This window comes from Gopherus evgoodei, chromosome 3 (assembly GCF_007399415.2).
Source record: "Gopherus evgoodei ecotype Sinaloan lineage chromosome 3, rGopEvg1_v1.p, whole genome shotgun sequence".
Lineage (NCBI taxonomy): Eukaryota > Metazoa > Chordata > Testudines > Testudinidae > Gopherus > Gopherus evgoodei.
In genome coordinates this window covers 149571214-149583484 of record NC_044324.1, presented here as the reverse complement: position 1 = coordinate 149583484, position 12271 = coordinate 149571214, and the positions used below count along the sequence as shown (strand labels likewise).

At 39.4% G+C, this 12271-nt stretch overlaps 1 protein-coding gene across 4 annotated transcripts in view; it reads left to right on the top strand.

The window, feature by feature from the left end:
- RGS7 (regulator of G protein signaling 7) overlaps positions 1-12271 on the top strand; it is a 454835-nt gene that overhangs the window by 411323 nt on the left and 31241 nt on the right. For all 4 annotated transcript variants that reach the window (XM_030556981.1, XM_030556980.1, XM_030556983.1 and 1 more), the window contains exons 10-12: positions 8829-8903; positions 10952-11050; positions 11799-11860. In XM_030556981.1, the coding sequence (XP_030412841.1) occupies positions 8829-8903; positions 10952-11050; positions 11799-11860 (236 nt within the window). The remainder of the gene's footprint in view (positions 1-8828; positions 8904-10951; positions 11051-11798; positions 11861-12271) is intronic.

The following is a 12271-nucleotide window of genomic DNA, read 5'->3' as shown; positions in this document are numbered from 1 at the left end:
AACAATTTAGGAAGGGCTGTAGTGGATTCTCCATCAAGGGGAATTTTAAAATCAAAATTGGATTTTTTTTTCTAAAAGATATATTCTAGTTCAAACAGGCATTCATATTTAGAGTTTCTTACTTATTCTTCTAGATCATATAGAAGTTTTAAGTCTAGAGGTCATCTTCTCAGAGGTACTGAGCATGCTCTGCTCCTATTGCCATCAGGAGCAGTTGTGGATGCTTGCTATTTCTCAGGATTAGACCCTCAGTCTTTGCCTATAGGTCTGGCCTGTCAAAACCTCAGGCCCTTTCTAAAGATTATTGTTTTATTACTTTTATTCTGCATAGCACATAAAGGCTTTACAAACACATCGAAGAAACAGCCCTTGCCCCATGGAGCTTACAATAGAATTTGAAATGTGAGTGTAACGAAGAGTGGAGGCAGGGATTAGATTAACAATAAGATAATGCCCAATTTGTAATCACACAGTTTGAAATTACAGAGCACTGAAAGGCTTTTATTTATGAATAATATATTAAAATAAAATAACCATCCCTGACAATAACTCCACCTACTCCTCATTGGGTGGTTATAGTTTTGTATAAGCAGCAAAGGGTCCTGTGGCACCTTCTAGACTAACAGACGTTTTGGAGCATGAGCTTTCGTGGGTGAATACGTATGTATGCATCTCAGCACAAGTGAGATTTGATGAGAGAGAATAGAGCCTCCTGCATAGATTATTTGCACACTGGCCTTTCTGTCAACCCCTGAGGGACTCTTCCTTGAAGTCCCACTCCCTCATATAGATGGCTACTTTTTGCCCTTCCTCCTACTGCTAATCTTTATCTCTACTCTTTGCCTTCCACTCATGCTCTTGGAAGGGAGGTTGTCCCTTACTCACTACTGTGTTATGTCCCCTGAGAAAACTGAGCTATAGTCTTAGGCAGTTTTATACACTCTGTACATCTCTTCATACTTTTTCACCCTCTAAAAGTGACTGTCCTTTTGATAATATTATATCCAAAAGCAAACTAAATATTTTGAGATGGGAAAGAAGAACTCTTTTCTGATGAACTGTGTAATTCATTCATTGTGTTTCCATATTATCCCCCTTCTCTGGCTATTAGAAAGCTGCAAAATTGGTTGAATATATTCATTCCAAATATCACAAAGCTAAATAAAATTAAAAACAGGGCACCTTCTCTGGCTGCAGTATTTTCTTTCAACTATACTGTATGCATTTTCACATCATGTAGCTGTTCTTGCCAAGAATTCACTAATATGGCACTATGTTCCTCTGCAAAAGCCTCTTATGCTTATTTAATTCTGTCCTTTTGTACTTGTGCACTATATTCTAGCTCAATGAGTGTTGTTTTGAATTTTTCAGCAGTTAATTTTAGTTTCATTTTCAAGCTACCTTACTCTCTGAATTTTTTAAAACTTAGTGTGTGTCTTTTTTTTACAACATCAGAAAATTTAATGAGTCATTCAAATAGAGCACTAATATAAGCTCCAAACAGTAAGATGTAAGGACTGGTATCTAGTCTGCACACAAAACTTTCCCCAGTTGAGTATAACTCCTCTTTAGTATTTCATTTGTTTATCGCTTTTAAAAGGGGCAAATTTGGCTCAGTTACACTGGTGTAAATTTGTAAGAACTCCAGTGAAATCAATTGAGCTGATGAGATCAATGGATTTCCTCCAGATTTACACCACCTGAGCAGAATATCTTCTTTTTTTCTGCCTCATTCACAAATGAAAATAATCCTACTTTGGTATAATAAATTTTACCTATAGTCTGTTTTCCTAGATCACTTTTTTTTTTATTTCTTGGATGGGCATTTCCAGTCATCCAGCACTTCATCTGAATCTTTCACATTCCTTTTCAACCAGTCATCTGCTGGGCCTTTAACAACCAAACTTCTTAGTAGCAATAAGCACACAGAAATAATATCTTTTTGTAGGAGCACACCTGGATTAATTCTTTTCTCTTTCTGAAGATGCTGTTGTTGTTTCATAGATGATGATGATATCCTGTGCATTTTTAGGGGAATGGGAAACCTTGACTTTATGCTAAGGAATTTCTTGGTGTCTCAAAGACATTTAAAAATCATTTTACTTCCTGCCCTGTCACAGCACTTCCTCTGAAGATGAAGGGGTGGGGCTAAGTGCACCCAACAGGGTGAATTTACCCCCTCTGTGTCAAAATGAGGTCACTCTGCCTCATTAAAGACAGTTTTTTCTGTAACCACCAGTGAATACAACAAACGTTGACGTCTATAAAAACAGTTAGTGAGAAATATCGACTATTCCTTAATGTGATGAAAACAAAATACATGAATGTTGATGGGACTAACAAAAACATGATGTGACATCAGGAGCAGACATTGCGATTAACAGATGAGCTGTAGAGGCAGTAGATTAATTTAATTAACTGGGATCATATATATCCAACCACAAGGCTATTCTAAAGAAATGGGATGAAGACTAGGGATGGCTCACTCAGCTATGGTTTCCCATGAGAAAAGGTGGAAAAATTGTGGTATCTTAAAATGTACAAAGGTACTATGGTGAAAAGCCTAATTTTTTTTCTATAGCAATTTATGGATCTAAATCAGGCTAATGCTGCTGAGAAGTTAAGCTTTTTGGAATATGGTGCTGGTGAAGTCTCTTGTGTATTTCCTGGGCAGAAAAGAAGACTATGATATTGTCCAGTGCACAATATGGACTGCTGAACAGTTGCATCCCCTTAATTCACTAGCCTGGGGTGCCTTTTACACTGCTTTGCTTTCAGAACATCCACTCCTGGCATGTTCACACAGTGTTCAGCATGCAAATTCACTCCTAGCTAAATACATGAGCACTCCAACCAATCACTCATGAATTACATACAGGGCAACACCAGCAAATTCATAGTCCCAGCCTCATACCTCAGAAATTTGCATCTTGTATTGCTCAGTTCCTTTCTGAACAGTACAAGCTCATAGAAAGTCCATCATTTTATCAAAGGACAATAATTATGCTTCAGATTTGTTGTCCCAAATGGAGTTTCCCCACACACTTTAATCAAAACACACACTGGTTGAGATAAAAAATAAAATAAGGTTATTAACTCCAGAAAGAAAGATTTTAAGAGATTACAAGTGATGATAAATAAAAATCAGGGTTGGTTACAAAATAAAATTTAAAAAACCAATAGGTATTAGCTTGCATAACTTAACAAGCTAAGTGAATTTAAAAGCAAAGGTTTTGTCTCACCATGCTCTGTTGTAAATTTCACAGGCTGGGTCTCTTTTCAGCCTAGGATCACTCCTCCTTAGTTCAGTGTCCGTCAGGTATTCACTGATGTCATGAGCAGAGAGATGAGAGGTGAGTTGGAGGCCACTGTATCTCATTCTTATACAATTCTCCCCTCTGAGGATTAGCCCCAGCTGGGGTGCTGGCGACAAGCAGTCTTTTGTGTAAGTGAGGTTTGAACTATCTCTGTGAAATGTAAGTTTCTTGTTTACACTTTTCCCCCTGCTAGAGAATGGCTGTTTAAGCTGATGATAGGCCATCAACACCTGTCTAGGGTGCTAGTGTCTTTGTCTCTGAAAAACTGCTTTGTGGGTGTTACCCAGAATTACAGCATATTTCAGTAACAATCAGACAGTTGAATCTTATAACTTCACATACAATGTTGATATACACGTTTTAATGGGTAATAAGGCTCAGCAGATTACGGCTTTTCAAATGATACCTCACAAGGCATACTTTGAACCAGATTCACTACAGTTTGTAAAAGTAGTGAACATACTAGTACAGACTATCACAGAGGCTAATTCCTGTTAGAAATATTATTGGAGAAAAGCAGATCCTGATGTCAGAAATAAACAGATGCAAACTTATATACTTTGGTCACATTAGGCATGGAGATGGAAATAACCTTAAGAAAGTTGCTATGGAAGGAATGGTGGAAGGTCATTTTAGTAGGGGATGATCAGTGAGGAGATGGATGGGTTCTGTGTGGCTGATCACTGGACGCTCATCTGCTGAGTGCTAAAAGTTAATAATGAATTGCAAAGGCTTTCAAAAACTCAGACAAGAATCAGTTAATTTACTTTACTTACCTAGGTTACTATAATTCTGGTACTGGCATGTTTGGGGTTCAGATCCAAAGTGTTTTTTAAACAAACCTTTATTTCCTATAAATACTTTTCTCTGTTATCTCTTTCACTTGGATACATTTGGTTAATAAGAACCAGGGTTTTCTTGTCCTGCTTTTATTACTTCAGAGAAAGTAAAAGAGGACCCAGCTAACTATATATTTCATAAAAGTTGCTCTGCCAAAATAAACCAAGAGTCCATAAACCCATGTTTTCTTTACAAAAGGTGTCTAGAGCTTAATGGCAAAAAAAAAAGTGCACTCTTCCCTATTAATGAACTTGATTATGCTATACTGTGCTTTTTAGCATCCAATAAGTGTACTGTATTGTGAATGGTGCCATATAAAGCTATGGGTATATTTCTTCCTGACTTCATGTAGTGATTAGTATGTGTCCTGAATACAGTTATTATGAAGTGCCACAATGAATGACAATGAACAGTCATTGGACCAAGGAAACAGAATGTGATTGGCTATATAGTCTAGTGGTAAGGGTACTTGCCTATGATGTGGAAGACTTAAGTGCAAGTCCCTGCTTCAGTGACTATGTAGTTATTTATCTAAAGGGGAACTGCTTCTACAAGAGAGCCTGGCCTCAGAATAGTCTAGTGGTTAGGGCACTGTTGTACAGTGTGGGGAGTCCAAGTTCAGATCCTGTCTCTACATTGGGAAGAGCTGGTGGGACCCAAGTCAGTGTTCAAACCACAGGACTAAAGGAGGGTGCTGCTGTCAGAAAAGGGGGGGAAAATGGCCCAATTTTGGGGGTAATCATGTCAAATTCACAAATAGCTTCAGGTTGACCAAAACTGCATTATTTAACATGTAAACTATTCATCTGAAAAATTTCACCTAACTCTGGCCCTGAAGCATGTGGACCCGTTCCCCCGCACTCAGGCTCCCAGTGCCTCTCACTCTGTTACCTCCTGTTATAACCGGAAATACCTCCTCTAGTGCTATTAAGAAGAGTCTGACATTTCCATTATAAACTCCTAAAACTGTACTATTTATAACAACTCTGACATTACATATATTTATAACAACTCTGCCCAGTAAAGTCCCAACTTGGAGCAACTGTGTTTGCAACATTAAAAAAAAAAAAAGTTTTCAGCAACATAACACATTTAAAATACATTGACATAAACCCAGGGACAAGATATAAGGTTTACAAATAGCTGGGTATAAAGGCTTACAAAAGGGAAGGAAGGTTACATTCTGTTTTCAATAACCATTTTGACATCATTGAATATAATTAAAGACAAAATCTGGCCCAGTCTTTTTAGTGAGACAGAGTTTAAAATGAAATAATGGATTGAATTTGTTCATGGAGTTATTTCTGGGATGAATTTGACTCATTTCCCTTCTTTTTATGTATTATTTATAATAGTTATGATAAATATTGAAATTAAAATTTTCCTGGGACATAATCATTAAAAGCATAATGAAATGGTGGAAATTTTGTGTGGTGTTCGCAACATGGTTCTCAGATCATCTGCTTCTATGGATGTGTCATATCCTAAGTGATTGGCTGTTGAAATGTCCTGCAGTAAAGCAAGTCAAAGTGAGTAAAAGGCTTCAGTTAGGTCTGTGTAAAAATTGGGATATGAAACCCCAGACAACACAAAACTCACCATGTTTGATGTTTTGGTAAAAATCTGTGGCCTGATTATGTTCCCATAAAAGTCAATGAGAGTTTTGCCATTGAGTTCAATCAGCGTATGATTGTACATGTGAAAGGCAGCACAGGTTTTTCTAAAGGTTCTATTAAATTTTAGTAACCTTGAATGATTTATGATTTTTATAATCTTAAATTGGCCAAGTTCCACTTTGAGTCAGAAACTCAGAGCAGAACTTGGGGTTCAAACTAACATTAACTGAAACTGATGAAAAGATTCAAATGACTACACTGTGCCCCAGGAATGATTATGATTGAGTTTCACACAGCTTTGGTTAAAATGCTATCTTTGGCTCAACATACCATGCCTCAATGTAGTGTAGTGGCAGCATATTCTTCTGACAGTGGATGCCTAGAAGGCTTCAGTTTTGTGTGCAAAACCTTGTTTAAACACAGAAATTTGCATTTGTAACAACATGTACTAGCAGATCTAAAAAAAAATGGGTTTTGTGTCATTTTATGCTACTTTATAATGTTGTAAGAAGGACTGAAATGTACATTTGTTTGTTGTTTCCATTTGCTTTATGTCTTTTAATTTTAAAGGCTTGTGTGACTGGAGGACTTTCTTGGGTACCTCACGTATTTGTTGTGAGTTCCAACCCCATAACTGAGATGTTGAACCTTAAAAAACCTATGCCTTTTAAGCAAAGCATTTATTAGGCAGTTAAATAGGCGTTAAATAAGTTTCTACATAAACATAATCTTAAACAGCATAGCTAAAATCTCTTCCCCTCACAATTGCTCAGCTTTCTCTTTTGTGATGTCTAGCCTGAAAGGGACTCAATGAAGAACCAATGAAATTATGACATGACCTGAATTTCTAAAATAAACAAAAATTAGTGGGAAATGTGAGAAGATGTTTTTGTCTATATTTTGTCAAGACTGTTCAATCCCCTTTATGTTACATGAAGAAGCAAGTTCAATTTCCTCACCTTCTTCAGGCTACTTTTTAAAGAAGTGGTCCAATAGTCCTTGCTTTCTGAAGGAGTGACAGTCAAGATTATGGTGTAGTTCCACATATGCTATGGGGCACCTTGCACAGTCTATGCATTGCTTTCTGGGTCCACCACACTTTTCAAATGACAGCATTGCATAGAAGATCTCTTATTGTTTGGAGTCCCTGACAGAACCAAGAAAGAAACATGTGTTTTGCTTTTGTGGTCTTGAAAAGGATTTGTTCTCTCTGAGTTATGAGTTTGAACTTGTAATTATGTGTCCAACACAACTTATAGGTAATAATTTAATTGAATAATAATCTTAGCTGCTCCACTCTCAACCTCTGTCACAAATGCCTGCTAGAGTGAACATTGGGTGTTTTTTCATGCTTCTCTGTATATAGTTCACAGTCCTTTCAACATAGAAAGATAAAGTGAAATCTGCCTAAAGGCCACCAGAACAACCAGCAAAAAGCAGTGCCCAGCAAAAGTAGGTCTCAAAATTAGTGTTGCTAGGCCTCCAGTTTTCGACTGGAATGCCACTGACTGAGCCCCTAAAACTCCCGTCAGAGGTGCAGCAGGGCTAAGGTAGGCTCCCTGCCTGCCCTGGCTCCATTCAGCTCCCGGAAGTAGCCGGCGTGTGCGGCTCCTAGGCGCAGGAGTGACCATGGGGGTTCCGCATGCTGCCTCTGCCCCAAGCGCTGACTCCACAGCTCCCATTGGCCAGGGCTAGCAGCCAGGGGGACATGCCTGCCTCTCCCAGGAGCCGCCTGAGTTAAGAGCCGCCCAAAGCCCAAACCCCAACCTCCTGCCCCAGCCCTGAGCCCCCTCCTGCACCCAAACTACCTCCCAGAGCCTGCACTGCACACCTACTCCTGCATCTCCGCCCAAACATCGAGGTCCCTCCCGCACTCCAAACCCTTCAGCCCCAGCCTAGAGCCCCTTCCTGTACCCTAAACCCCTCATCCCTGGCTCCACCCCAGAGCCTGCACCCCCAGACGAAGCCCTCACACCAACCCCCAGCCCAGAGCCCCCTCCTGCACCCCAATCGCCCCAGCCCTGAGCCCCCACTGCACCCAAACTCCCTCCCAGATCCTGCACCCATCCAGCACACCAAACCCCTCAGCCCCAGCCCAGAGCCCCCTCCTTCACTCTAAACCCCTCAGCCCTGGACCCACACCAGAGCCTGCATTCCCAGCTAGAGCCATCACCCCCTCCTGCACCCAATCCCTTGCCCTAGCCAAGAGCCCCCTCCCGCACCCTGAACCCCTCATTTCTGGTCACACCCCAGAGCCAACATCCCCAGCAGAGAGCCCATTCCCCCTGCCACACCCCATCCCCTGCCTCATCCCAGAATCCCCTCCCACACTCCAGACCCCTTGGCCTCACCTCCCCTGCCTGGAGCTCCCTCCTGCACCCCAAGCCCTTCATCCCTGGCCCCATGCCTGAGCCTGCACACTTAGTTATAACCCTCACTCCCTCCGGCACCCCAACCCCCTGCCCCTGCCTGGAGAAAGTGAGCATGTGAGCGAGGGTGGGATGGAGTGAGAGAGGCAGGTCCTAGGAGAAGGGGCAGGGCAAGGGCAGGGCTTTGGGGAAGGGGGAGAGGCAGAGCAGGGGTGAGGCAAGGGTGTTTGGTTTTCTGCAATCAGAAAGTTGGCAACTTTTCTCAAAATAGACCAAGCAACATTGTTCTAGAAACCCTAATGATGTTTTAAAGTAATAAATTCAGACAGCAGATTGTCTATTGGAGGTGGATCTCAGTGCAGGTTTCAAAACATTATCTCCTGAAGGCATTGCTTTTGCATTATAGTGGCATCCATATTGCTACATAGATGCAGGGTGCAAACCAGTAATACTCATGGTCCTGTATACAGTGTTATCTCATATTTTTCCAGAGGAGTCTACACTCCAGCATCTTACATTGTTGAATATAGTTTGTCATCCACAGGATAGATTTATCCATACTTCACAGTTTTGACCATGTCTCTGCTTACTCTAACCAATAGTACAAGCTTCACTGTGCAGTAACTAAATGCAATAAATATGGAGTTCAATGTCAGATTCCATTCTTATGTTTTCTTAATTTTTAGCCTGGATGTGTAAACACTACTGAAGTGGATATAAAAAAGTCTTCAAGAATGAAAAATCCTCACAAAACAAGAAAGGTAAGTACTGTGTTTGGATAAAAAGTGGTGTATTTCCAGAGTTGTTTATTTAATATCAATGAAATATGTAAAACCTTTTTTCCACCTTTCTTTGCATTGAAAAAATACATACAAAATTCTATAGCCTGTTGTGACTTGAAACTACTAATCAGTAAGCCATTTACTAAGGGTATGTCTACACTTACCGTTTAAAGCGCAAAAAGTCCCTTTTTTGCACTAAAACTGCAGGAGTGTCTATACTTGTTAATGACTTTTTGCGGTGAAACTCAGAAGTTTCACCACAAAAAGAAAACCACCTTCACAAGAGGCACACAGCTCTTTCAGCTGTTCTTTTTGCGCTGCTGTGAAAGTGAAGACACCTTCTAGCAGTGTAAACACCTTTTGGCCTCCGGCGGATATCCTGCAGTTCCAAGAGCGACCGCTCTGGCCAGCATCTCCACTGCTCTGATGCACAGACGTCCGCCCCTCCACCATAAGCCCCGAGAAGTTTGAAGCTCCCTTTCGCTTTGTTTGTAGATGTGGTGGGAAAAGCAGCCAAGACAGTAGGAGGTTTTTAAAAAAAGCCATGGAAGAAACAAGGATGTAATGGGTCTTCTGAGATATGAAGCAGGGCAGCACGGGGCACTGAGCAGGGATCCAGAATACCTTCCGCTCATCCCCCCCTTCCCACAAGACCTATCGAGAGAGCTGCACTGTGGGATAGCTGCCATACAGCGCTGCTCTCACCAGCGATGGAAGTGCTGGCAGTGTAAACACTCTGACACCTGAGGAATTGAGTGAGTACACAAACCAGTGCTTTATTTTCACCAGTTCCCTATCACTGGTGAAACTTACAGCACAAAAACTCAGTAAGTGTAGACATACCCTAAAAATTAAAACAGACCTGCTTTTTCTTTAAGCTTTTTCTTACAAGGTTGTTTAAGGATACTGAGCACCTTCATCTTCTGTTTTTCACTCATAATCAAGCCTTACAGGAACTTTGCGATTTTAACTGCCCTAAACAAAATATGTTGTTTGCAAATATAAATACCATGACCCCAAGGAATCTCTCAGAGGCACAGGCAGGAACTAAAATAATAAGAGACCAATTTTTTCCAGTGTAGAACATATTGTCAGTATGTTGTTCAGTATGTTGAATATTGCATGGTACATACTTAGTATCCTTGTTACAAATTTTCTGTCATTAGTTAAAGGGGAAAAACAGAAGTGAAAATGCCCACAGAACTTTCACTTTCAGGAAGTAAAACATGCAAGAAAAATAGTAGTAGCAATGGATCTTTGCACATCCTTGAAAGTAAAGAGAAATTTAGAATAAAGATATCCCCAAATGAAACCCCTGGAACTTTGGAAGAAATAGATGAGATATATCAAACCAATTTTACAAATTGCCCAAGTCTATATAACAGGTTGGACCAATACCCCACATCCAAGCAGCCCTAAATTATAAGATATTCCAGATCCATATCTGGATTCCAGTTCTGTACATTGATCCCATTTTTAATCTAAAGTATCACTTTGTAGTTAGATTATAGTATTGTTGCATGGTGAAGTCCTGAATGTGAAGGAAGACTGGATTTGGATATGTCATCAGCACAATTTGATTGCATTAGTGAAAGGTCCCAGGCATTAGTCATTTATCAAGCACCTGGCACACACATTGGAAGTGTACAAATAATAATTCATCATGGCAGTGTACCTCTCAATTTCCTGTTCCCTCTTTTCCATGCCAACCACATACACCCACTATAATAGATGCCCTACTGTGTCATTCCTAACACGTGCTACATGCAAATATATATAGAGAGAGTTAGACATAAAATCCTATGTTATCGTGTAATAGGGCCTTTTCTCAGAATTCTTAATTTCATTTCACAACATTGTGTTTCAATGCATGGCATATTTACAGTACTGTTGAACAGTGATGTAAGGCTTTTGAATACACAGAGGTAGCTAACTTCTTAAATACATAATACAAAAATATATATGATGTCTGTATAAGAGAAGCACTCTTTAAAAACAAATGTCTTTCTTTCTATACTTTTTCATAGTCTGTCTATGGATTACAAAATGACATTCGAAGTCATAGTCCTACCCACACACCAGTACCAGAAACTAAGCCACCCACAGAAGATGAATTACACCAAGAGGTTTGAAAACAATTATAATAAACTTCTAAATAAACCATTCTGGAAAATAAAAATTAGAATAAAAATTGACCATAACTGTCAGGTATATTTATTTAACATTTAAATTAGATCAATTAAATGTTTAGAGGAAACAGAGTTTGAGAGTATATTTCTTCTCATCTCAGTATATGGAAATTTATGCATATAACTTTCATTAAGGGTAATGGGAGTAGCACTGTCTTTTTTTATTCTTTATTAACAGTGTAAGGCTTTACCAATAATCCAGTTTGTGTGTTCCTTTTGTAATTAAATGCATTAGCTTTTTTGCAGTAACCAGTTCACTCACTCTCTCTTCCAACACTTCACTTTAAGGTTTGAGAGCATAGTTGCATCTCAGGGTGTGTGGATTTACTCATATATTGCCATTAATACTTCATTAATCTTTCCCAGAGCATCGAAGCGGTAAACAGTGGGTGACTGGGAACAATTAATGGATTTCTCTGTAAAAATGAAAATGCTAATTGGATTTATTTGATGAACCTTTAGGAAAAATGTTATACTTGTCCATTTTTAGCTATGTGTAATGTCTTGTATTAATAGAGAGTTCCATCTACTTTAAGAAATATTATGATAATATGTCACTATAGCTCATATACACTTCTCTGTGACTTAGGAAAAATTAACTTTACATTGTAGTCCTAATAAAAAGTTCTGAAAATAGAGTCAAGCAAGATATTACTCATGCCACTTTTTGCCTTCACTTTTTCAGATAAAATATTGGCAAATACAGTTAGATAGACATCGATTAAAAATGTCAAAAGTTGCAGAGAGGTACGTATATTGTCACATTTTCTATTTTTGAAATGGTCTAAGAAGTATCTAGAAAATTTCTGTGAGAAGGAGCCAGAGAGGAGGAGACAAGGGAGCTGGGATGTGTTATTCAAATTGGCTGAAGACAGTTTGCATTGTGTCAGCTGTGAAGGCATGTCTATTTTCTGATTCACTAATATGGTGAGATTTAATGCCATTTCTCTCAGTTCTGTGAAACAGGAAAAAAAGTGCTGAATTTAGAAGAAAGCTGTGGCGTGATCTTGAACACTGCTTTGTACACTAAGCTCCCTGACATTGCCTACCCTAGGAAAATTGCTATCTGTTTTTCAGGACCAGTGTGGAGAAAAAGCTACAGAATTCCTAATGTAGATGTAACCGACTTGTTATTGTATGTTGTATATGTCTGTATGT